The sequence below is a fragment of the Xiphophorus hellerii genome, chromosome 12 (assembly GCF_003331165.1).
Source record: "Xiphophorus hellerii strain 12219 chromosome 12, Xiphophorus_hellerii-4.1, whole genome shotgun sequence".
Lineage (NCBI taxonomy): Eukaryota > Metazoa > Chordata > Actinopteri > Cyprinodontiformes > Poeciliidae > Xiphophorus > Xiphophorus hellerii.
In genome coordinates this window covers 18,543,694-18,569,318 of record NC_045683.1, presented here as the reverse complement: position 1 = coordinate 18,569,318, position 25,625 = coordinate 18,543,694, and the positions used below count along the sequence as shown (strand labels likewise).

At 37.6% G+C, this 25,625-nt stretch overlaps 2 protein-coding genes across 3 annotated transcripts in view; one reads left to right on the top strand and one right to left on the bottom strand.

Moving 5' to 3' along the window:
- iqgap2 (IQ motif containing GTPase activating protein 2) overlaps positions 1 to 25,576 on the bottom strand; it is a 36,837-nt gene extending 11,261 nt beyond the window's left edge. The window contains exons 1-17 of one of the 2 annotated variants that reach the window (XM_032579175.1): positions 25,226 to 25,576; positions 21,761 to 21,860; positions 13,823 to 13,979; positions 13,468 to 13,545; positions 12,340 to 12,416; positions 10,259 to 10,326; positions 9,177 to 9,290; positions 8,911 to 9,089; positions 7,916 to 8,003; positions 7,565 to 7,728; positions 6,462 to 6,549; positions 6,069 to 6,232; positions 5,762 to 5,922; positions 5,401 to 5,525; positions 5,081 to 5,244; positions 1,238 to 1,328; positions 674 to 841 (exon numbers count right to left, since the gene is read on the bottom strand). In XM_032579175.1, coding sequence (XP_032435066.1) covers positions 674 to 841; positions 1,238 to 1,328; positions 5,081 to 5,244; positions 5,401 to 5,525; positions 5,762 to 5,922; positions 6,069 to 6,232; positions 6,462 to 6,549; positions 7,565 to 7,728; positions 7,916 to 8,003; positions 8,911 to 9,089; positions 9,177 to 9,290; positions 10,259 to 10,326; positions 12,340 to 12,416; positions 13,468 to 13,545; positions 13,823 to 13,979; positions 21,761 to 21,860; positions 25,226 to 25,271 — 2,032 coding nt within the window. In that variant the 5' untranslated portion in view covers positions 25,272 to 25,576. The remainder of the gene's footprint in view (positions 1 to 673; positions 842 to 1,237; positions 1,329 to 5,080; positions 5,245 to 5,400; positions 5,526 to 5,761; positions 5,923 to 6,068; positions 6,233 to 6,461; positions 6,550 to 7,564; positions 7,729 to 7,915; positions 8,004 to 8,910; positions 9,090 to 9,176; positions 9,291 to 10,258; positions 10,327 to 12,339; positions 12,417 to 13,467; positions 13,546 to 13,822; positions 13,980 to 21,760; positions 21,861 to 25,225) is intronic. The other variant, XM_032579176.1, reaches the window with a different exon arrangement.
- f2rl2 (coagulation factor II (thrombin) receptor-like 2) lies at positions 2,565 to 4,780 on the top strand. Its single transcript, XM_032579178.1, is given in 3 exon segments — positions 2,565 to 2,854; positions 3,550 to 3,926; positions 3,928 to 4,780. Coding segments are annotated over 3 exon segments (1,110 nt in total). The 5' UTR covers positions 2,565 to 2,790; the 3' UTR covers positions 4,597 to 4,780.
- Positions 25,577 to 25,625: the final 49 nt, after the last annotated feature.

The window sequence follows — 25,625 nt, the reverse complement described above, 5'->3', positions numbered from 1 at the left end:
CAAAATAGTCTCCAGACAAATCTAGGTCAAATGAAACTGATGAGGCTACTTAAGAGTACAAAATAAAATTTGTAGTAATAAGTTCTGGAAGAATTTTAAAAAATCATGATCTAGCAGGTTTTATGAACATTTTCCCAGACTTTAAGTTTGATATTTAAGCCTTTGTTTGCATTTCAAATGGTTTTGGATTTGATTTTGGATTTTTTTTCTTTTTACACTCGACTGCTCTCAACCAGAGATGTGAAAAAAACTATATTAAATGAGTTTTTGTGTAGTATTGATGAAATATGAATTTAAAATTAATATGAAATATAATTACAAGCAGAGGAATTCATCTCCTGTGAATCCATCAATTTAGTATAAAAAAATGAGAATGTAAAAATATCAACATGCAATTACTCAAACTTCATTTTTTCACTCTGTAACCTGGATATTTTCCCACAACCACCATATATATATTGTTTTCATGAAATAAAACATTCATGGTTAGATCCTTGCTTTTGCTTAAACTGCGTCTCTTTACATGAACCTTCTTATTGCAGGAAGCAAAACGTAACAGTTTTGCTGCATAGATCACCTCTTATGTGAGGTTAAGTTAAACTTAACGGAATGAGGGTGAAAGTTAAATTTATCTGGTGTATTTTCTTCTACTACATGATGCCTTCTTCTTTACCTTTACTAGCATTTGCTGTTTGTCTCTGAGCCAGTTCAACTTGGTATGCGTCAGCGCAGTCAGGATGCACCGCTCTCAGTCCTGCAGTGGGGATCTGCAAAGCTTGCAAGGTCTTCTGGGAGTCTCCCTCCTCCACAGTCTCGTTAATATGAGCAACAGCTCCAGCCACTAGAAACATTTAAGATCAGGTAGATGTAGAGGAAGGATGTCAAATGAATAAGGACCAATTCATTAAAGGAAGCAGGGTTGGGTATGTTAAAGGTGAAGCAAAACAAGATAAGTGCTGAACACAAAAGGTTTAAAACAACAAATGTTTAGCAAAAGTGTAGAAAAGTTGAGGTTAATACATTTAATTTTATGCCAAAATTTAAAGCAGTAGTGTAAGTTGTTAACTGCTGTAGAGATTCAAAAACTCAATAAAATATGCTAGTTATTTTATCAAAACCAAATTGAAACAAACTTCAGTGTACACACTCAGGTGTGATTGACACAGACAGAAAACAACTAAGCAACAATTAACTAGTTTAGATGTTCATGAGGGACCCAAAACTATTGAGGACATACTTGTGAGGGCTTCTTCTTCATCCTGATTGGCTGTTAGGATAGCTTCTTGGATTTGGTCCAACCAGAGCACTGCAGATTCATCTCCAGAACTCTACAATAAGGAAAAAGCTGAAAGGTCACTTCAGTTTTCAAACTGCACCAAGTTCATTAAAAATCTACAATGTTTTAAGTCAAATAAACTGCAAACTCTAAATTAATTTCTGTTCAAGTTAGAAATGTGAATCGGACAATTTCCAGCTCAACTGGCCTTGACTGGTGATCAGCTGGTTGGAAACTCAAAAATACAAATTTGTTTCCAGTCTGTGAACACACCATCTGAGCACCAACTAGCTGTGTTGAGAGTAACGCATTGACACAGTCACTGAGGAAAGAAGACTCAAAATTAGCCTTGTTCTGCATTTGGTTATGTGTCTAAAATTGAGTCAGAGGAGACGTCAGAGGCCATTTAAAAAAACTATTTTCTGACATGTCAAGACATCTCTGCTGTGTATTCAGAAAGATAGAGAGCAATAGAGTAGAAGACTTCAAACAGGCGACTAGAAAGCTATTCAGTTTAATAATTTTTGAGCTCACTACAGGTATGCTAGTAAAATAATATAAATAATTTTTTAAATAGTTTTTAAAGAACAATCTGCTAAAATTGGTATTGGCAGGCCAAAACTTTACAAAAACCAGAGATTAGAAATCAGTGACAAAATTCTGATTAGTGCATCTGTGGTATGGCATTTTAATGCACAACACACATTATATTTGACTGCATAAGTGATGTGCATCACAGTAACTAAATGATAATCAGCTTAGGGATCTCAAAAATGAGAAAATACGACTCTTTGTTGATCCCCACCAGTACAAACTTTGTTTACACAGCTTAGAGGCCGTTTCCTTTCCGGCTAATTTTAGAGTCCCCTGTTTGAGTCAAAGGTTACTCCTTGACCACAGATTCCTGAGAAAGGAAGTTACTGCTATAAAACCCCAAGACATCCTACAGATGCTGTTTGTCTGAATTTAACAAACTAAATACTGAGACAAAAGCTGCGAGATCAGCAAGTATCCAAATTCACTGTTCAAAATTTTGTTGCTTTTAATCGGAAAATTTTAAATCTTTCAAAAAGATTTTTTTTTAATCATTCTATATTCCAGAAACAATAATAAATGGCAAAAAAAAAATTAAATAAAAAGTTTAAAAACAACCAAACCTTATAAAGAAATGCTGAAAGAAATTGTCATTTGCTTATTGTTCACAGTTGTTGGTAGGCTGCCACAAAGCCACTCCTCACCCTTTGTGAGTCAGAGGGAAGTTCCTGACACAGGCAGACGGGAATTCAGTTTTCAGGCCAGAGTAGGAAAAGCGCTCGCATCACACACAGATAAGCACGCCACACATACAAACGAACAGCTGAACTGGAAAACAAACAACGACCGATTCAACTTGTTGAGCTGCAGAGATGTAGAAGAGCAAAATTCACCAGTGGAGAATTGCTGAGGGGAACCACCATCAAGAGAAGTGAAGAACAGAAGGTTTGAGAAGCGTGGAAAATCAGTCTGGAAGCGTTATGGCTAACTTTCTGAGGGGACTCCTGTTATGTTTAGTGGTGGCACAGACCAGTCAGGTCGATGGTAAGTAATTAAATTTTGATTTTACTAACAAGATAACCGCAAAACGTCTTCACAGAGGGTCAAATTTAGGGTTAAATTGAAAAGTATTTGTACTTGTTGCAGATTTATTTTAAAGTAATCCACATTAAATCAAGGTTTCTTATGACTCAAAGTAATACAAAATGCTTTGGAGCTCAAGCCAGAGTCCCAACTTGATTCTAATGGAGAATTTCTATAAGACATTAAAGATTAGGGTGATGTCAAAGAGGCCTTACAATCACAAACACTCACCAGCAGCAACTCATCAAAGCTAAATCATCAAAATAACAGTGAAAACACTGAAAAGGCTGGTTAGTAAATATGTCAATGGCATGTGGTTAGTCTAATTCAAGTTAAGAATTTCATTTGTCATTGAGAAGGGTGTTAATCATTTGTCTGTTTTTTGATAAAACGTAAAAAAATATATATATTTATTTCACATGGTTTACTATTTTCTGAGAGATACATTTCCTACAGAAATATATTTAGTTAAACAAAAACAACTTTACAACTAAACCTGTCGGGAGTATGAATGATGTGCATAATTTTAAGGTATCTATGCTTTAAAAAGACCATAAACGGCATGAAATTATGAGGAGTAAAAACAATTTCAAGTTCAGGATTGTTGTCATAAAATTTAATTAAAACTATTTAAATGTTTTTTTCTTTCAATATAGGAAATGGGAGAATGACTGCTCCACCAAAGAGTTTTAGGGGCTTCTTTGATATATCTAACTACACAAACCAGCAGCTTGACCTTTTCCGCTCCAGCATGAACCCTCACCTGGATGTGGAGCCTGAGGGCTCAGCAGCAGTATACACCACAGGGGCCATCAGCACTTGGATCATACCTTCATCATACATCCTTACGATCCTCGTGGGAATCCCATCTAACATCTACATTCTGGCGTTCCTCAGAGTCAGACTCACTTCAAAGACTTTATCCACAGTGGTCCTGTACCTGAACCTGGCCCTGTCAGACCTGCTGCTCGTCCTGTCTCTTGCTCTGCGAGTTCACTACCACCTAAGCGGAAACAACTGGATATTTGGTGAAAATCTCCTGTCGGCTTATTACAGCTTTATTTTTTGGAAATGTTTACTGCTCGGCTCAGACTATAGCGTGCATCAGCTTGAAGCGCTATCTGGCTGTGGTCAAGCCATTTCTGTACAGAAGGATGGCTAAAACCAGCCTGGCAGTGTGGATGTGCGTGGTTGTGTGGCTTCTGTATGGAGCAGCTATTGTGCCTGAGCTGCTGGTCAAGCAGAGCTACCACATCAGAAGGCTGGAGATCACGACATGCCATGATGTACTTCCTCTAGAAGAACCCTCCCATTCACCGCTGGTGCCATACAAACTGATCCTACTTTTTCTAGGCTTCTTACTACCGTTCATGGTTTGTATTTACACCCACATAGCAGTGATTTACCACCTGGAGCAAAGTTCCTGCGACTGGAAACTGTTCACCAGAGTGAGCACTGTGGTTTTTATCATCTTCCTGGTGTGTTTTCTCCCCAGTGGCGTTCTGCATGCTGCCCACTACATCCGCCTGTTTTCCAGTGGGGACGACACACTGTATGGATACTATAGATTAGCCGTTTGTCTCTGCTGTTTCCACAGTTGCCTGGATCCCTTCCTGTGCATGCTCCTTTCCTTGACAGGAGACTCAGAGATACAATTCATCTCTTGTAATTGGATACTACAGAGGCCAGCAGTTATAGCATGATACTGGATATTTCTATCTCCAACAGGATGTAAAAAAAGACTGTTTCCTCGAATATTGTAAAGAAGAGAGATGAGGAAAACCACTGTACAGTTCAAACATATCAATCATTGTGACAAAAAAATCTGTAAATGAAAAAGTTTCATTTTGCCAGTAATACAGCCATATTAAATAAATTTCAATACTACAAAAAAGTGTATTAAATTAAGTAACTCAATTCCAGTGGGGGCACCTGGAATTGAGTTAAAAACATTATATAGATTAAATGCAGACAGACGGATGTTTTCCAGCTTTCTGTTGATGATGAATTTCTGATAACAGCTAATAAAAACACAACATGTGTTTTGCGCAGTAAGTTATGTGGATGAAGTTTTAAAAACCTGCTGATTTAAGCTACACCAAGCTAAAACTTTCATATGCACTTTAAGGTCTCAAATGCCCGTTTCTAAATAACTAAATATTTCGATCAAGGTGGTTGTCTTATTACCTGGCAGAGAAGATGTTTAGAATAATGAAGAACATCATGGTAGTGCTTCGATGTGGCTGGGTTTACTCCTGTCAGCTTGGCTGTAGGGAGAAGCAGAGCTGCAAGAGTCTGCTGATGATCTCCTGAGTTGAGGGCCTCGTTAATCTCTGCAATAGCTATTATACCTGAAAGTTTGACAAAAAAAACAAAAAAAGTCTATTCTCTTAAATATCACTGGATGCTTAAAAGCAATGTTAACACAGGGTTACACAGGTTAATTATTAAAAAAAAAAAAAACATGCTCCGTTTTGTGACTAGAACCAAAAATGAGTATTTCTTACGTTCATGCTCCTCTTGGACTTGAATGTTAACCATGTCAATGCATTTCTGAACATCATTCCAAGTGAGAAACTCTTGGCTCTTGGAAAGCGTCTCAGCTCGCTCTTCAATTAGCATGTCAGCATACCTATAAAGAAGAGTTATATAGAATTTAAAATAGATTCCTTACAGGAATCATGAATTGCATTTGAATCCTTATGAAGGTTCCAAAACATTTTTCATAAAATAATTCCTTCCTCTTATAAAATTCACTAATTTCCACTATAACCAGGGGTTGGCAAACTTCTACTGAACTCCTAACACCCAGGAAGAAATCTTCCTGACAAAATAAACTTTACAGTAATTTACTCCCATCCATCATACCTGTTGAGGTTGTCATGCTCTATATTTGTGAAGCCCAGAGGAGAGTCTGTTAGCTGTTCAATAACAGCCTGCGGGTCTTTAGTGTCCAGCACCTCGTTTAAAACCGCAACAGCCGACAGCATCTCCACAGCTACGCTGAGCTCCTCATGACTCAGTCCGGACTGTTAGACACAAAGTGATGAATCACAAACAGATCATCACTGAAAAACACTGTGCCTTTTATTAAAAACGGAAAAAAAGCTATTAAACGCAACAGTGTTTTAGCACTTATATGTGCACAGAGTTGCAGTATTAAACTCAATCTCACCCGTCCTCCTTGTAGCTGCAAACTGAACAGTTCAGCCTGATAGAGGTTAGCAGCACTCTGGTAGATGATTGGCAGCTGCGCCTCGGGGTTCAGCAGCTCCTCCACCGTCTCCACAGCACTGCCTAGACGAATGGCTGTGTTGATGCGTGCAACTGCCTCAAGTTCTGTTCAGTAAATTGTTGCAAAAAGATACATTTTCAATAAAAGGACTTGGACTTATTCTTGTAGTGTGAACATTAAATCTCACATAGAAACACAGAATGGAAAATAAGTATTAATGGGAATTTTACTAAACCTTACTAGTAATCTTTTTCTGTATTTTAGCAAGTATTGAGAAAATCTTTAAGTTTTATCACCAGGAAATAAAGTGGGTAAGTTGTAAACTGGACTTACTTCGTTTTTCTGCCTCAGCAAAATCATTGCAGGTGCTGATAATTCTGTGAATCTCTTCTTTGTCCAGGACTACCGACCTCCCTCCGTTCTGTGGTTCAAACATATTAGTAAGACAATTCAATCAGTTATTCAGCATTTGTTAAATCAGCAAGAGAAGGTCTGTCCCCCTTTTGCATCTAGTGTTTTAATCTTCATGTCACCTGACAAACTGTTAATCTCACAGACCCACAAGAGTTTAACAAACTTTAGAAATGTACACTTGTGCTAACAGAATATTTTTTTTCTGGATAAAAATATCAAGCTGTGCAGGAAACTTCTAATGGTTACTATGGAGACTTGGGGATGACATGATGCCTCTCTTTGCTTCAGCTCTCTAATACAGAGCTCCCCATCATTATTCCCACTGTATGCAATGGCAGAACAAACATGGATCATCATCCAGCCTAGCAGGCAGTAGATAGAAGCGATGTGCTTCTGTTCATGGTCGTATTTATACCCCAGTGACACAGAAAGTCATTGATTACTAATTAAAGGTTTCTAAAAACTTGGGTTAAAAAAAGGAAGGTATAATTTAAAAATCTGCAGTAATTATGTTTAATTTAAAGTGTTAGGGGTACCAGTGACTCTTTTTTTGTATCCACACCAAAAAAAAAAATGCAGCCAACCATTGAAGATGGGCACCAGTCGCCCCACCACAAAAACCACCACGAAAAAGCAGGTAAAGAAATGGATAGACATATTAAGCAATTTACTGTTTTCACTGTGATATTATGCTACTGCAATAAAAAAAATGTTTTATGCTATGAATTTTTCACACTTTTTCCCTAGAGTTAATGATTTTTTTTGACATGTCTGCAAATCAGTGAATCAGCAAATCAGTATTTACTCAGTGAAATTCATAAAATTGTCGTTTTTCCCCGCAGATCTCAACATTAACTTAATTGACCAAATGATTCTACTCAGGGTCATAGTGGAGAACTTCTATCAACCAGCTACATCAAAATCATTGATTACCATTTTATTGCAGTTTCCCTAAAGACTGCAATAAAAAACTGAAGCCTTAAAATGTAATAATTTCAGCAAAAGACTCAAAATAATTGTACCTTTGACTTTTGTTGGATGCAAGCCGTAAAATGTTCCAGATACCAGCCACCGTTTGCATCCTGGACCCCCAGCAGGGAAAGGGCTTCAAGTCTGAGAGCAGCCAACAGAGCAGCTTCATCCTGGAGCAACACGGCTTCATTCACTTTCTGCACTGCTGCCTGGGCTGGAGACAAAACTTCGTTATGCACAACATACTTTTCATTCAACAATTACATAAAAAAAGAAATCCCAATTCAATTTTCTTGTGTTTCACTTAAAAGTAGATAAATTTTATACATGGGAATAATGTCTTCATGCAAAGATGAATGCTTTGGGAAACAAATAAGCATGTCATGTGTGCACATCCTTACTGTTGACGTGATCAATGCAAGTCTGGATTTCCTGCTGAGTCAGCAGCTCCTCATAAACATCTCTTTCTTCTGTAGCAACTGAAGATCGCTAACAGAAAATAAAAATATATACTGGTTCGCATTTATCATACATTTATTCCATAAACTGTAGTTCCTATGAAGCTGCCGTGGCTTTCATATTTCACATATCACATCTGAAGTCATGTGAAGAAAATGCAAAGTTGCTGTTTGTACAATATTTGTAAAGAGAGTGGGAGGAGAGATGGGAGGCACAGTGGAGGTCTGAAGTCTGGCAAATACAGCTGACACTGCAGAGACTGGAATGTGCTAACAGAGGATGTGGAGTGAAAAACTACTTCAGTTAAATTATGTGATCGCTCATATAATTCATTAAAAAAAATAAAAATCAATTAGTTAGGCCTTAAACAGTGAATTTTGTCTAGTTTTTTATTTTGTGACTTGGCTTTAGAGTAAAATATCTAGATGTTGTCCATAAAGCTACGTTTATATCATATTATTAACACTCAGTCCATGGAAAGTAGACATAGTGTCAGGCTGCTAATAAGAAAGAAGTGTATTTTGTGTGTTTTCAGACTGATTACTTTTATAATCTAACTAATCGGTTCCATAAAGCATAAATTGACATGTCTTATGAGTAAAATGTTTATAACATTAACCTTTTTAGAACTAGTCAGCAAACATTCAAAGGGCTATGTTGGAGAAAAAGTTAGCTGATTCTTACATTACTGCCAGTCATAGTCATGCAGCATAAAAACTGCAGGACAAAAACTGTTTCTACTGGTAAGCCAAAATAATTCCAGGTTTCCTTTTCAGATTCATATACTTTAGAGTTCAATTCAATTTTGGCTCATTTGTGATAGCGTCGCCATTTCTAAACAAGAAGTTAAAAAGAGCTACAACTTCTATCTTTTACATCAAGACCTAAATACTACGAAACAAAACAATGAAATGAGCTAAAAGGTTCGTCTTCTCACCCTTCCTGATGACTGATCCTGCTTCCGAGCCTTATCCTGCTTCAGTGTATCCTGGTAGTCTTCAGCCAGGACTTCCCGTGTATTCCTCAGCATTGCGTTGGGATTTTTTAACGCTCCCATTGTCACCGATGCCTGACCTCTCTCGACTGCCTCATTGATGGCAATTACAGCAGCATGTACTACAGCAGGAGTGCATTTAAAATATTTAGTCTTAGTTGTATAGATAATTTATGTCATTAAATTCTTAAAAAGCAACAATGACTCACAAGCAGCTTCATCCACAGAAAGCTCATTGGCCAGAATACCTCCAATTTTACTGAAAGCTGGCATCTGAATACCATACTTCTCTAGTTCACTTCTCATGTTACTGATCTCCTCCTCTACAAGACAGAAAGTCACAATATGAGTATTAAATGCTGCAATATATTATATGAAGGGATATGTATTTTACTTTTACAGTTTTCCTGAGGGACCATAGATTTAAGAACATGTTTTCTCAAAACATTAGGCTCCATTTTACACTTCCCTTATAAGGGGAAAAAATTTAAACTGAGACAGTACGCATTATTTTCAAAATTGTTTCATTAAACTACCAGATACTTTCACTTTATTAGGTGAATTAATTGTAGCAGGTTGTTTTTAGAACTGTTTAAAGAGTTTATTACGAATTTTCAGAATAGGACCAAAGTCATTTGTCATTGAGAACATTTTCTAAGTTAAATACAGCCAATAGTAACAAGCTGTTTAAATGAACCCTCTCACACAAAGTATGCTTGAAAGCACCCGTGATTTATGTTTTTAAAATAAATTTCAAAACAAAGAAAACTAGATCAAAAAGACAATTGTCCTCTTGCATGGTAACAGTTTATGATGGCTGCTGTTAGGGGTGAGAATGTATTGTATTGTTTATTGTAATAAAAATCATGATAAGAATTTAGATTGATCGTTTTCACAATGAATTCCAATTGATGTTTAAAAATTCCCCAAACTCTCTGTATTATTGGTATAGTTTCAGTATTTTTCCACTGTTTAGTCAATGAGGGCATCATTACGCATCAATAAATGTGAAAATATGAGCCTGTTTAATAAAACAAATCAGACTTCTTTATGCGACTGTTGTCCTGAAGAAACTTATTACAAATGGATGTTTCAAACCAGTATTTGTGTTTGCGGGCCTATAATTGCTATGTAATGCAGTCACAGCAACACAGTTACCTGAAAAGGTAGTAATAAATAGTTCACTTTTGTCATTAAGGACATTGTATTTTACAAAATGATACTTCTGTTGTTTTAGTGTTTTTAAAAAAAATATATTTTATGTGCCGTTTATGTTTTCAACAGCTCTTACCTGTAAAGGCGACTTTCCCCAGCAGGTCCTGGATCTGTGGTGCAATCCCCAGTTTGTACAAGTACAAGCTGAGACAAATCGTGACAAACATAAAGCACTTGGGTTAAAAGCAATCAGAAGCCTCAACAATAAGGAGTACTGACACAAAGTTAAACAACCCATGTTTATTTTTCTCTCATGCTTGTTGCTACTGAGGTCCACCCGCCTTACACCACTGGAGGGTAGCATTGGATCGTGTTACACAGTGCACTACCTGAGGACAGCCAGCAGACTGGATACAAAGCTGTGAAATCAACAGGCAGGTGACTGGAAACTGCATTAAACTTTCATCTTCTCTCAGGTATCTGATAAGTGTTGATGAATTATAGATATTTGTGGAGGTTTGGCATCAGGACAGCTCTAAACAGAGGAGTTGTAGGTCAGCAGCTTGTAACTATTCTGCCCTTTGATCACTTTGTGTGTGTCTGAGTAAACATACGCTGTACTCTGTCCTTGGAACAAGGGAGGGGGGTGGAGGTTCAAACACCCATTTAAAATTTGCTTATACAAAGGGTAGTGTTTTGACACACAGGCAGCTGATTTAGGTTCAGATATCGGTACTAACAGCTGACTCGGGGTAATGAAGGCAGCTCTAAAACTTACCTGACAGGGGTTGGAGTGACTGTCCTCTCCCCAGACAAACAATTTATTATTTTAGGATTTGTTTGTTTTTTTTCATTTTCCATTAGTGCCCAGAGTAGAGTTCAAAATGCACAATGTTTCTCAAGTGAATTTTAGTTTCACTTCAGTTTTTAACAGCAGTCCACGTGTGAAACGCCTACTGCTTTTACTTTGTCTCCCTGCTATGCAGGACTTTAGTTGGACATGCAGGAAGGAAGTGCACGTGTGTGAATATGGAGGGAAGGAAACCAATTCTCCCAGGACCTGACCGAAGCACTACAACACAGAAAACAATCCAGGCAGCTCACAAACCCACTCCCTAAAACTCAAATTGGATGAGCACATGGATAAAGACTAAAATAGATCCTGTAAGTAATTTGGTTTTCACAAATCAAAAGTAAGTGGCTTACATGAGGACAAATTTGCTTACAACAGTAAGAATTATTTTTAATCTTGAACACATTTCTAAGCACCAAAAAGGAAACCAAGTAATGAAACTATAAGAACAAGAATTGTTCTGCAGCTTAAACAATAAACTGCTTAAATTTAAATTTATAAAGAATAAAGTATTTTTTAAATCAGCTGGAAGATTTAATTTATTGTTCATAACAATGTTTAACATAGAAAGTGACCTGACTGTGAAACAGAAAATTGTATTACAAATTAACCCTATTTCCATATGATGTCATGTATGAGTTGTATCCATTTGCCACAAACTGTAAAAGGTCTGTTAGACAGGAAGTGAACCCATTGCGTTATCAGAGCAGAAATACAGTTTTTTTTCAGTTTCTGTTTCATATCCCTTCCCAGCACCATTTCTGCTTTTCAAATAACATTGAAAAGACTGTATTTCTGTAGGTCCTGGGTGCTTATTAGGTCTGTATTTTTAAACTGTATCTTTATTTACTTTTGGGTTACCTTACTGTTTATCTTTACATGGGTAAAGGTATTTCTAACTAATCTCAACTCCTGATCCATGATTCCATCAGACTTTACACTACAGTCTGATCCTTATGTCTACACACCCCCAGTGAGCCAATTTGCAGAAGGTTTTGCCTAATTTTGTAGGTCCTCCTTGCAAAACTTTATCCTAGGCTATTTTGTGAGTTGTATTTAAAGCAAAAACAAAAACTCAGCATTGAAACATGGCTACACTTAAATTCCTTGGCTCTGTTTTTATGGATGGAAAAATCTTTTCATGACGGTCCAAAATAATTTTTTTCACAGCAACAAAAGTGTAAAGGTAACATGATCTTATTTAGACTAAGTGTCACTGCCAAAAATATAAAAAGAAAACAGCTGCATAAAATAGACTACTTTTTATTTGCATCTACTCGGTAACTAATTTCTATTTTATCTGAAAGAACAAAGAAATGAATAAAAAGTGTAAAAAAAAAAAAAAGAATCTGTTTCAGTCTTACCTCAGTGCATGTATGCAGTACACCACCTTGGGCATGTTTTTGCGGTCATACACATCTGTGGTTTCTGGATAAAATATCTGAAATAAGAAACCATAATTGGTACTATAAATTAATATGCTGCCACAGGGGAACTCTGTTCATCTTTCCAGTAAGAACAGAACAACAAATGTTCCAGTAGGTTTTGTAGACCTAAATTAGCTAATCTTTAAATAATAAGGTAAAAGTACAAGAATAACAAATACAAGATCTCCAACAATATTCAGGAAGGAGACGGGTTATCATGCTGTTTTTCTGTCTCAGATTCCATCCATCTATTATCTTCTGCTTAAGCAGGGGTCAGGTCGAGGGGGCAGCAGCCTAAGTAAAGCAGCCCCGACTTCTCTCCCAAGTCACTTGGGCCAGTTCTTCTGGGAAAATCTCAAGGTGCTCTCAGTCCCTCCAACTGGTCCTGAGTTTTCCTCAAGGTGAGACATGTCCAGAACACATCACCAGGGAGGCGTCTGTACGTTATGGGCAAAGGGCTGTCATAATTTGATCAAAAAAATCAGATTAGAACTAGTTTTTTTTGTTTGTTTTTTTTACCACAACAGCCATTTGGTGGATTTTCTTGAAACACATTGGGTTGATCCAATGAAATTTCATCTCCATCAGTGTTTCTTCCACTTTCAAGATAGGAATTGTGACACTGTAGCCAACTCTCCTAAGATGAAAGTCTCTGAGTAGACAAAGAGTGTATACATTTTTTAACATGGTTACTCTCTTCCTTGAAGACTGCTACACTTTATTTTGATCTTTGAAACAACACAACGTGCAGGTATGTTCTGCAGATATGGACCTTTGCATATCGTAAGTACTCATGGTGGGCCATAAAGTCCAGCTCTGCTCATGACCATAGGTGAGGGCAGGAATGTGGATCAACTGGTAGGTAAATCGAGGGCTTCATGTTTCACCTCAGCTCTCTCTTCAAAACGACAGACTGCTACAGTCCTTGCATCACGGCACACACTGCATCAATCAGTCTATAAATCTACTGCTCCAATTTTCTCAAATTTTTTAACAAAACTAACTCGATCTTCTTGAAAGCCTATGTTCACATAAATGCCTATTAAAAAGAAACCAGCTTCTTACCTTAGGAAGGCCCACTGACTCCATGGCTCTGAGCCACTGCACTGTGTTGTCAGTGTGTCTGAAATGTAGCCCTTTGCTCTGAGGACAAAAGAAACATAACAGTGAAGAACTAGAAATAAAGCATGTGCTCAATTAGTCTTCAATCTGAGACAGCTAAAAGCAATAACCTATTAGATGATGTAAAAGTTATGCCAGAATACACTCAACGTGTTAGTTAAAAATGTAAAAGTTCCCAGCATAAAAGCTGCATGTTTCAGTTTGGCTGAATCCTGTCAGGAAGTGTAAAACGATTGTGAAACCAAGCAGTCTATAATCTGATTAGATGAAGCAGATTAAGAGAAGTTGAAAGATTTACCTTATAACGAGCCTGATCTCTGTCGTAGATCTTTTTTGCAGAGACCAGTTTAGGGGCAAAAAAATTAGCAAGTTTTCCTAAATAAACTCCATTCCTGAGTCCCTCCTCCAGTTCGGTGGTGGGGGGCAAGCCCTCATCTAAACAGGCCTCCATCCACCTGCAGAGAAAAACACCAATGCAAAAGGTTTTAAGAGACCCAAGCAAATTCAGCGTAAACCTGCTTTGAACTAATTACTGTAAACTCTCGACATGAAAAACGACAGTATCATAAAATAATTCATCCACAGGATAAGAAAAGCCCAGTTAGTTATGTAAAACAGGTACATAACTTTCCTGAAGCATTCGCTCACCTTGAACATTTAACATTTTCAAAGTCACAGTGTGTTTTATTTAGATTTAATGTGACACACTAACATATCCCCAAAGAACATTTAGCTGAAATTTCAAAAGAAGTGGTTTTGCACATATTGACAAATCAGATAAATAAATAAAAAATTCCACTTATGGGAAATTAAGTGGAAAAAAACTTATATTCCACTTAAGTGGAAAAACTATTTTTTTTTCCCCTAGAAACACTCGAGTAGGAGAAAAATGTGAAAACTAAAATTTCTTTTTTTCCTGTGCTCTTCACAGTTAAGTATTACTTTGTTTTTCTTTTCTCATGAAATCCAAGTGAATACACTGAAGTTTGTAGTTGTAATGTATCAAAATATGGAAGTGTTTAAATTGATGTGAACTTTTTTTTACTTCTTTCCAAGCAGTGCTTCAGCTACTATTCTGTTTTTACACAACCATCTGAAATCCATACATTCCAGCTCACAGACACTTGGCGGCTGAATGCCTCCATGTCGTCAACGAGTCAATATTGAATTTTCCTGCACCTGCTGCCCTGTATGTTCCAACAAAACCGGAATACTTTTTTGCTATGTGGATCCATAACTAAATCACAAAATATATCTAAAATCTGATGGTAACACTAATGTCAAAGAAATTGTGCAGAGCCAAATAAATTCTAAATCAAAATACAAACAAATGTTTGTACAATTTCTTAAGTTTGTCCTTTGAATTGCGAGAGTTAAAAAAAAAATAACTACCTAGAACGTATATTAAAAGGTCATTTCCAGATCTGCAAGAGCCATAATGATTCATTCTCCATAAAATTAAACACTGTGTTGAACCACTAGTGTAGAGGAAAAGGGCATTGTTACAGACAACACCCACACAGAGTCCTGCATGCTTTGGAAAGGAGGCTGCAGACACTTTTACAGTCACTCCTTTGAGCTCTCTGCATTTGATAGAGACAAAAATGCAAAAAGTGAATTTTATTTTATTATTACAAAATGATCCACAACATTTGTTCAAACTGAAAACTAAATGTTGAGCAGATTTACCAGTGCTTTGTGGTTGCTTCTGTCACTTAAAATTGATGCAATTTCCTTTTAACAGCTGCTTTATGGACACAGTCTCTGCCAGATTATCTCCAGTGAAATCAGCAGGGGAAAAAAAAAATAATTCCAAAAACTAGTGAATGATTTGTGAGCATGGTGAATCATTGTGGTACAAGCATGTTACACGTTATCTTTCAGCTCGGAAGTGATGTTATTATTTATTACAATGCTTTTACTTCAATCCTAATAACTTTAACACTAAATCTTACCAAGGGATTACTTTGCTGCTCATGACCCCGAGGCTGCAAGGACACAGCAGTTCATGGTGACTTAACTTGCTTATGTTGCATTTATGGGTTTAATTCTTGCCAGATAATCAAACCTCCCTTCACTTTTAGCCGTCTCTCCCACATGCACACAGAGCGCCTTGTTTAGATTCATTAAGGCTGTGCAGGTGCTCAGAGGCAGTTTACCAGACTATGTCAGCATTTTAAGGTGCACGGTGTACTTTCAAATCAAAGTCAATGAAGTATGTGCATCAGGCTCCCCAAGGAATAATGTGTTCAAATAGCCTGATGGTAATAACCAATGGTTCAGATGACTCATAAAGCACAATTGAACTACACACTGAAATGGAAAGTCTGCTTTTGTCTTCTACACCCAACGTGAATGTTTTTATATTAGTAATCCTACCATGAAATATATTCAGCAATTACCTTTACTTTCCGACTCCTGTCATAGGCTAATATTTGGAAAGGAAAAGGTGACTGAAGAGTTTACAATTTTGGCTCCCATTTAAATTCTCACAAGATGTTTCATCACAATAAATTTCCTTTCAAAACTATTCAATCCTTTTGAACTCTTTCAACTTGTGGTGACATTACAGCCACAATTTCCTATGCGTCTTATTGGGATTTTGAGCAACAGACCAACACAAGGCAGTCATTATGAGGTGGGAGGAAATGGATGATGATAGTTTTTAAAGCTTTTTACAAGCAAAACTCTTAAAAATGTGCTATGTATTTCTGATTAGTCCACCTGACGGAATACTTTGCTGTTCCTGACTTTATTGCAATTATCACTACATGTCTATTTGGGTGTGTCTCTATAAAAAAAAAAAGAAAAAGAAAAGTTATAATAATAATCAACTGGAATGCCCCCAAAGTCGAATTTCCTACCAGGAAAGTGGGAGCACTCCACGTACCTAAAGAATGTGCTTAAAATTCCAGTAACAGGTACTGGAACTTGTGGTTGCAATATGAAAAATCTCATTGAATATGAATACTTTTGAAAGGCACAGTACATATACATCTGATATTGTTCAACATTCACACAACACTGATGCAAACAAGTACCGTATTTTCCGGACTATAAAGCGCACCTCACTATTAGCCGCATCCACAAAGTTAAAAAAAAAAAAAAAAAAAAAAAACTGGAAGAGTACATATATAAGCCGCACAGGGCCATAAGCCGCTAGCATCTCCACCATTCTCGGTTTTTCACAAGGACGCAGCAGAGGGCTGTGTCCTTAATAAATCTGCTATTAAGGACGCAGCCCTGCGTCTCCAACGCCGAACCACGGATTCGTTCACGCCGAGCTTACGTGCAGCAGCTATCGATCTGTACTGCCAGATCGATAGCCTTTAATTTAAAAGCGACATCATATGAACTTCTTCGTGTTATCTTGATGAGGAGGTATGAGTTTGAAAACATTTCTCCGTCGTGCCTGCTGCTAGCGTGTGCTTCAATGAAAGTTAGCGCTTTTTTCTTTGACTTCCAATTTTGACTTCCAATGATTCACTTCCTGCTAAAGTTGAAGAAAAATACACAGAAAAGCCGCACCGGGCTATAAGCCGCATGGTTCAAAGCGTGGGAAAAAAGTAGCGGCTTATAGTCCGAAAAATATGGTATCTATGGTGCAACTAATATACAAACACATAGAAGCAGTATATTCACAGCCAATGTAGTCAAAGCAGTGATGCAACTCAGTTCATAATGAGGTTAGGATGCAAAGCATCACGTTAACAAAGGTTCATTTTCATATTAAAAAAATGGAGTACCAAGTAAGAACTCTAAAAGCACAAAAGAATGATGAGATGTAATAAGCAGCAGCTAATTCAAACATATAGTCTGATTTTATCTTCTACAGAAGACAAATTTAATAAAATAAATAATGTTGATGATAGTCAAAAACACAAAGAAAAAAAGGAGCTGACTGAAGCTTGACAGTACACCCTAGGAACATGCTGCATGGGTTAAACATTTATCCAGTTAAACTTCACTTCCTGTACTTAAAACAAAGAATGACTTGTCTCCTGAAAGCAGGACAGGCTTGTTGTTGTGTTCACAACAGTCCCAAAAAAGCAGGCCTTCCTGTCATTGTCTAAGCTGCGATCCAAAGTGGAAAACAAAACACCACCTTCTGGAGAGCCCAGGTATTTCCAAATGTTGACACCTTATTAGTAAATGACTCTCGTTTGCTTTTAGCAGCAGTATTTTTGTTCACAGAGGGAAATCTGCGAAAGCTTGCGTCACATAGCTTCATCATGCTGGTCATGAGTTGTGTGTACGCCTTGGGGTGATGCATCTGAAGACCTTGTATCAAGTGACAATATTAATTTGCTGTTTTATCTGCCTTTCCCAGACTGAAGTATTAAAAAAGATAAACTGTTTATGAAAGTCTTTCCTTCTGCACATGAACCAAGCATAGCCTGAACTGGTTGAGGCAAGATCAGAACAAAGTTCAGAGGACCCACCATGTCCAGGTAAATAAAGGCAAAACTTACTTTTGACCAGTTACAGAAGTCCTATTTGGCACCTAAATAAAAGAGCAAGTAATCCAACATCCTGACAAAAAAGAGCCCAATTGTTGAAAATATGGATCACAACTTCCTGCAAGAACTTCTAAAATAAAATCAGCAGGGTAAAAAGAGGAATCTTTGAATAAAAGTGTCAGATAATACAGAGCAAAAACAACTAAATGCATAAGCTCAACCAAATCCATCAGGCAGACTGTACTTGTGCAGTATCCCTGATCCAGACCATGATTCCAACATGTGAGGATCATGAGAAATACTCAACACATGTTGTATAGTGGGCATGTCTTTAAGATGACATGGGTGGATCTGTATGATCCAAGTCATAAAGGTTCCCAGCCAACAAAACATGCTACGAACGTAAATCATCTCTTGTTTACTCTCCAGTGAGGGTACAAAGTCTCTTGTTAAAAACCAGAGCATGTGTGGTCCTTAGGAGGGTGTGTCTTTAAACTAACAACTCTTCAATGAAGTTATAGATCTAAGACATTAAACAATAAAAGTAATCTTCTAACAAAGATCCGAACAACCTTAATATGCAACTTTGTGTTCTCCTACGCATTCTTACGACAAAGTAGCCACCAATAAGAACAACCAGCTCTACAACCTTCTCGTCTGTCCAGATTGTTTGAAAATAAAAACATCCCATTCATCTTGGAGCAGGTTCCTGACATTTCATATGTTTGCAAAATCCAGCCGACGATTTTCTTGGAATACTAAGTTACACATAATTGTCCTGACCATGCAAAGAAAAGTTATCAAACTTAATAACTTTAAAATAGATGGTTGTGGCAACTACACTAATATCCAGTCTGTGCTCTGTCTGTAGCTGGCTGATTAACAATGTTATTCCTGCACACAGAGAACTTCACAAGTTTGGCACCAAATACAGAAGTTGTTTTAAAATGATTTTGTTTATATCTAAAACTTCAATCTACTTAAAACCTAATTCTACTTTTTAAACTTGTCTGAACTAATTCCGACCCTAGACCCAGTAAATATGGTGTACAGAGATTTTAGCGGTTTCTTGATACGTTTTGATCAATGAGCAGTCAAGCAACCATCTAATTAGAATTAAAAACTAAAAGATATGGAATTTTTACACAAGGTTATTTATGCGAGATAGGAACGCAGTTCAAAACAGGTCAGGAAAATGGAGGTTATTATGACTTCTGTTAAAGATCTCAACTGAATCATTCATCATTTAAATGAAATTCTCAACCTCAAATTTTTTTTTTAATACTTGCAAAATGTACATACACATTCTGTGATGCAACAGTGACCTTAGTCTGACTCAACAACTTCAAAAGTAGCAGCCCAAGATGGAATTGGTAAGACAAAAACTTCAGTGAATGTGTTTCAAACATCTGCTGTGTATCAGAGTTAGTTTGGCACCAAATACCCTCTCAGTACTGAACTAATCAAGCAGAATGATTGTTGCTCGATCCTGAAATTATAGCTGCATAATGAAGCCACTAGTTACAGGAAAATTAACAAGTCATGTTTGTATTTTTACATGCATTACAGATGCTATATTACAGCAGAAAGCATAGAAAGACATATTTCAAACTACTTTTATGAATAGCTTTTACTGAAAAATTCGAATCTGCTAAATGTTGGTTTTGGCACTTCTCTGATCAGTGCATCTCTGTGTTTTGAGTTTAATCTTCTCATTTGCTTCATTAATTAGTCTTCATCAAACATCAGATTGTTCCACATGTTCCTAACAGAGCATTTCGCTCTCAGACAGGAGGTTTACTGATGGTTCCCAGTGGGTTTGATAGTAGAAGGGGAGGAAGAGCTTTTAATCATCAGGTTCCCCTCCTGTGGAACCAGCTCCTAGTTTTAGTCTGAGAAGCAGGCACTCCATATATCTTTCAGACTAGACTTAAAGCATTTCTTTTTGTTAAAGTTTTTGGTTAGAGTAGCTTTAGCTTTCTCTGTTGTTTTTCCTACTCTTCTCCATTTGTGCAGTGATTGCTAACAATAACTTTATATTCTCTCTGTGTTTTTCTCTCCATGGAAGCTACAGCAGGCAGAGTGTTTCTGAATGTATCTGTCACCTTTGGGCACCAATAATCTAGTAGGACAGTACAAGATTTGGACAACACTAAGCTTATGGTTTTGGCCTCTTTATCTTAGGAGAGACTATTAATGTTGGGTTAAAAAACAGTAAATAGGATGAACCGTCTTTCCTAGGATGTCTTATTTACAGTTACTCTTCTCGTGACAACAAAACAGAAATCAAGAAATAAAATCCCTTGAAGAATTTGATTGGTCAGCAGAAGCGACTGTAACAAAATTGCTGTTCCAACCATAAATCTTATTTTAAAGGACAGACTTGCGAGCGCAGAGCTTAATCCCCTGTTCCCTGTGGTTGAGGGCTGTTTAATCCCAATTCAACTTGGCACGCATTAAAGAGAACAAGGTCCACTCTACAATTTATAAAGATGCCAGAAAGTCAGTGCAGTTGAGATTAAATTCAAGAAGCAGGTGAATGAAAGTGACACTACTGATTGTGGTCTCTTTGGTTAGCCTTGGTATTTCATCAGACAGCTTTCCGTTTTGAGCAATTCTGTTACAGCTCAACCAGTAAACAATAAAAAGTGTCATAATCCATAATGAAAGTCTGAATCTGCTCAGTTTATCTCTTGTAAACCGTCACTTTCAAGTGACATAAGCAGATTATCCAGGTTAGCCAGACTGCCCAGGGTGTCAATGTGCATTCAGATGTCTGTGAGCAAAGGTAGAGAGAAAGAAGTCGCCACTAGACAGCAAAGAGATGCAATGTAGCTGAGGGGGGATCTGTCTAAAAGGGAGTGTCACGATGGCAGAAGAGGCACAAGCAGACTGCCTGTTTCTTCCTGTGCAGTAGGATGCTTTTGAATAGAAGGCAGGAAGTGGTTTTGTTTAAACTTTGTTCAGGCGTTCCTGTAAGACTCACAAGACTTATGCTGACTTGAAATCGGAGAGGCATGCCCAATTCTTTAAAAAAAAAAAAAAAATCAAAGTTTGTGATGTAATCAGTGCTGCTGTTACAGTTTGACAACTTTTTCTATCAGGTTTACACCTCACTGACTTCACTATTGTGCTCCTGAAAGCTTGCAGCTCTAAATTTTGAATGGGCATGCAGATTTTAAAATAAACAGCAAAAAAAGACAACTTTTATTCCCAACTGTCTGACATTGAACCAGACTACACTTTTTCTGATTTAGAAACCTGCTTCTTGAATTTGAGGATTATTATTACAATTTCCTAAATCCTGGGATAAAGAAGGAATGTTTTGAAAACATTTCATTTTCTTAAAATTCAAAAAGATACATACATATTGAGTATTTGGTAGGATTTAATTTTAAACTGTATGACTTGAGTCAAATGTTTTTTGCATAGCTTCATATGCTTCCAACAATAGTTTTCTTTAATTTTAGGCTATTCCTCCAGACAGACCTGACGTAGATGAGTCAGGTTTGTAGGCCGCCTCGCTCCCACACGTCTTTTTAGATCTGTCCACAAAGGAATCGTGATTGGCCGACATAGGCTTTTAGCTTTGCTCTACACTGAAAACCTTTCTTAAACGAATCAAGTCTGGACGACATTATTTTATAGAAACGAATCTCTCTGCTACATTGTTTTAAAAAGATGTGCGGACTGGGCCTCACACAGATCTGTTGAACTTTCAGGCATCTAAAAATTGTAGCCAAGGATGAACCAGGGCAAAAGGGATTACGTCATACCGTTTGGCCTCCTCTAGGTGACACAGGTACTCATAGGCAATGTTTTGTCGCCTCCTCTCATCCATCTGCTCTGCTGACAGCCTCTCATCATCCTCAATCGCTGGAAAAAAACAAGCAGACAAAAAAAAAAAATTACTGTCCTATTCTTTGGCAGGTCAGCTTTATTTGTTTCACATTCACACTATAATACATCACAACTAGATTTTTAACAATAATCTGAAAACCTACAAACAATTTCAATGGATATATTGTTGCTTTTAGCAGCTTTTTTAAAACTGCAGTCAAACAATAAAACAAGTTTTACACTGAAATTGTCAGGGCTGGCCTAAGACGTTTTGGAGCTTTAGCAAATTTTAATTTGGGGCCCCCCCATACCAACATGTTAACACCAGATATTTTATCATTCCTTCGCTATGATATGTGTATAATGTACCTACTATTATTAGTGTTGTTTGTAATTAGCTTATATCATACTGGTGTTATTATGGATGTTTATTTTAACCTTACAGTAGAAGCAAGCAAGCAAAGATGCTCTAATTAATTAGCATTTTGAAATGCACAGTGGTAATTAAGTGTGGCATATTCATTTAAATATTTTGAATGACATCTGCTGACAAACACTTTTGTTGGTAAATTTGGAACAGATGTGTAAAATGTGAATACCTTAATGCATCACTACAAAATAAAATCAAAAGATGCTCTTGGGGGGCCTGATAGAGTTGGGGCCTAAGCAGCCCTTTAACTTGCATTATCTTGGCCCGGCTCTGGAAATAATGATTGAATCACAAATTCCTTTTGCATGATAGCTTCAGTCAGAAATTTATTGATGCTCCATTTTTGTTGTTTAGTTGATCACTAAAACTGCTTGGTTTTAGTGATCAACCAGATCACTAAAACTATGGAAGCATTTCCCTGTAAAAGTGGGTTTGAAGCTTTAAATTAGAAGCGGCAATGAAAAACTGTGTGCCAAATAGTTATAGCATGGGTAGAAACCCAGGGTGCCTAGTGACTTCTGCTGGGAGTTGACTGACACCTGCAGCTTAATGAGATCCCCTCCTCCCCCCCGACGCACTTTACCTCAACTCTAATCCAATTAAATCCTTTTACTTCTGACTGAGCGCACATACAACCTCAGATCCAGGGACTAAGAGTAGGAAAAGGGTTTTCTTAGTCTGCCAATAAAGGACTTCACACAAACCAACCCAGCTGTAAGCTCCTTTAAGAGAAGCAAATCTGGAAAAAAAAAAAGTATTGAAAAATATCTTTTCTGCTTTCTGCTCATACACAAATTGAGGTAGGTCAGTATAGCAGTCAAGGCACGCATGAAGACTGGCTGCTCTGCTCACCTAATTTGAGCATACTACTATGGCAAAAGTATTCATACACTTAAATTGTGCCATATTTATAACAATCAGCCTCAAACGTATGTCAGTTCACTTAAAATACTGGGCGTGTTAACCAGTAAACAGCAACCACTTCATGGCAACTCACAGTTCATATGGAATAATCAGCTGAAACAAAAACCTGTTGTTTTTGTGTCTGCTAGATCCAACATTTGGGCTTCTGTGCAAAAGAATGCGTGTCAGGAAACTAAACTTCACATCATCGTCTGGCCACACCATGCTAAAGATGACCCATGAAGGCAACACCATGCTGTGGAGATGCTTCTATTGAGTAGGTATATGAATGGTTGATGGGAAGAACATGGAGCTAGATGCACTGCAGTCCTGAAAGAAAACCTGTTTAAAGGCTGTCAAAGGCTTTAGACCTGGGTGCAGATTCATGGCCTACCAAGAAAACTATAAAAATAAAACAGGAACAAAAAGAGAATGGTTTAGATTTGGAACCTGTAACCTATGGCTCCAAACTCTTTAGATATCTATCCAATTGCGACATAGAAGGATCAATAATTTTACATAAAGACAAATTTTAAGAGGTTTTCTATGTGAATATTTTCATAATGACACGATTGGTAAAAGAAATATTTTTCCATCCGGTTCTTTGATGTGTATGAAGAACACTCAATTTCTGTGACAATACTCCAAAATATGCAGCATCTATTTCAAAAATTGGTAATTGGTTTACCTCAACAACAACAAAAACTATAAATGAAAATAAAGTAAATAAAATTGAGCAGATGATGCATTTTATATTACATTCTTGCTTTACATTTTGATCTGGTATGTGGTTGTTACATCTTTAACTATGAAGTGGAAATTAAAACATTCTCAAAGCTGAGAAAGTAAACTAAACTCTGCTTGAGGTCAGTCTGAATCTTTTAAACCTCTCTAGGTTCACGCTGTAAAATTCTGGTAGCCACCTGCAGAGTCATCCAGTTGCCAAGTCTTAGCAGAGGCTTGACATACAATCCTCACGTGTTAGGAAAGACACAAGCCACGCATGTGCAGGGCTGCCTCCGCCACTTGGCTGAAAGGTCCAACACGGAAATCAACATATTATTTGCCTGTGCTAGCCAACCCAGCTGTGCAGATGACATGGGTGAAAAAAAATGTGTGTGAGCGCTCACTGCTGAGGCAGTGGCAGCAGCCATTATAAACAGCCTATAGTGACTCAGTCACACACTTCCTGGAAGAGCCTCACTGCACCGAGTGTTATATTTAACTATCAGGATGGGTTCGATGCTTTTGTATGTCAAAGGATCACAGGGGGATGTCAATATGACTAATGCTTTTTTTTTGGCTGCAGTGGGTTCCCTTTGATCATTTTTCCCCCTCTTTTTTCCTGGAAAAGATAGGGATGCTGAAAAGAAACTCATAAACTACAGGTTATGACATCACCATATACAGGAGTGACTTGTCCCAGAATAACTGCTGTAAAGTTAAAACACATGACAGAGGTAACTTTGGTTTGTTTGTGTTTTTTGCCCATTTTTTCTGAAAATGTAAAATGCAACCAACTCTGTGTCAAAGATTCCCTGTCAGGGGAAAAAAATATTGATGGTCATTGATCAGTGTCACAATGCTGTACTTTGCTGCTTTCAAAACAATCGTATCAGTTAACCTGCATTCTTGAGAGTCAGCTGCAAGAATGACTCTCAAGAATCATTCAATAAAGCAGCAGAAGTCTAAAGTTAATGGTTAACCTATGAGAAAAAGCCTGCTGTGTGGAAATGCTGATTTATTGGGTGTTGTCACATGCCAAATACACAGGTAAAAATGATGGTGGTGCATTCAGGGACACCATGTGGGAAGAAGAGAAATTAAATGTCAAATGTTATATCGTTTTTATCGCAAATAATTAGTTTCTTCATATGTTTTCCTATTAAATAAAAGATAATGAGAGCAGTATTGTAAAAGCATCCAGCTGCTAAGTGCCATCAGGCGTAGGTGAACCACCTGCTGCTCATCATATCCTTCTATCATTAGCCTGCATTTATGCCTCATTGTAAAGTCCCCAGTCAACGCGTTTCAACGCCAAAAACCCGATAGAAAATATGCAACTTACTTCCATAGCGTGGCCTCTGCAACATTGTGGTTTCCTCATGGTACATCCTGCCTCGCTTCCTCCACTCGTAAACTCGTCTGAACTGGAAACAACTTCAGCCAAGAAGCTAACGTTTCAGCCAGACAACCAGCAGCAGCCGCGCCTCTCTCAGGATGTACTGATGAGATGAATCAGAAGCTGCTGGGACGGCGGAGCGTGGACGGGAATACGCCGAGAACAAGACTAAAAAGTTTCATAAAGTGCCCGCTACGACCTCCTGTGGTTAAGCCCCCATGGCTTAGCCACTACTTTTGTCTGAGTTCTGACCAAAGTGCTCCTGGTTGCGTTATCTGTCCTCCACTACGAGCTGACATGAGATGATTGACGGGACAGTCAATGTAGATTTAGCACCTTTGCAACA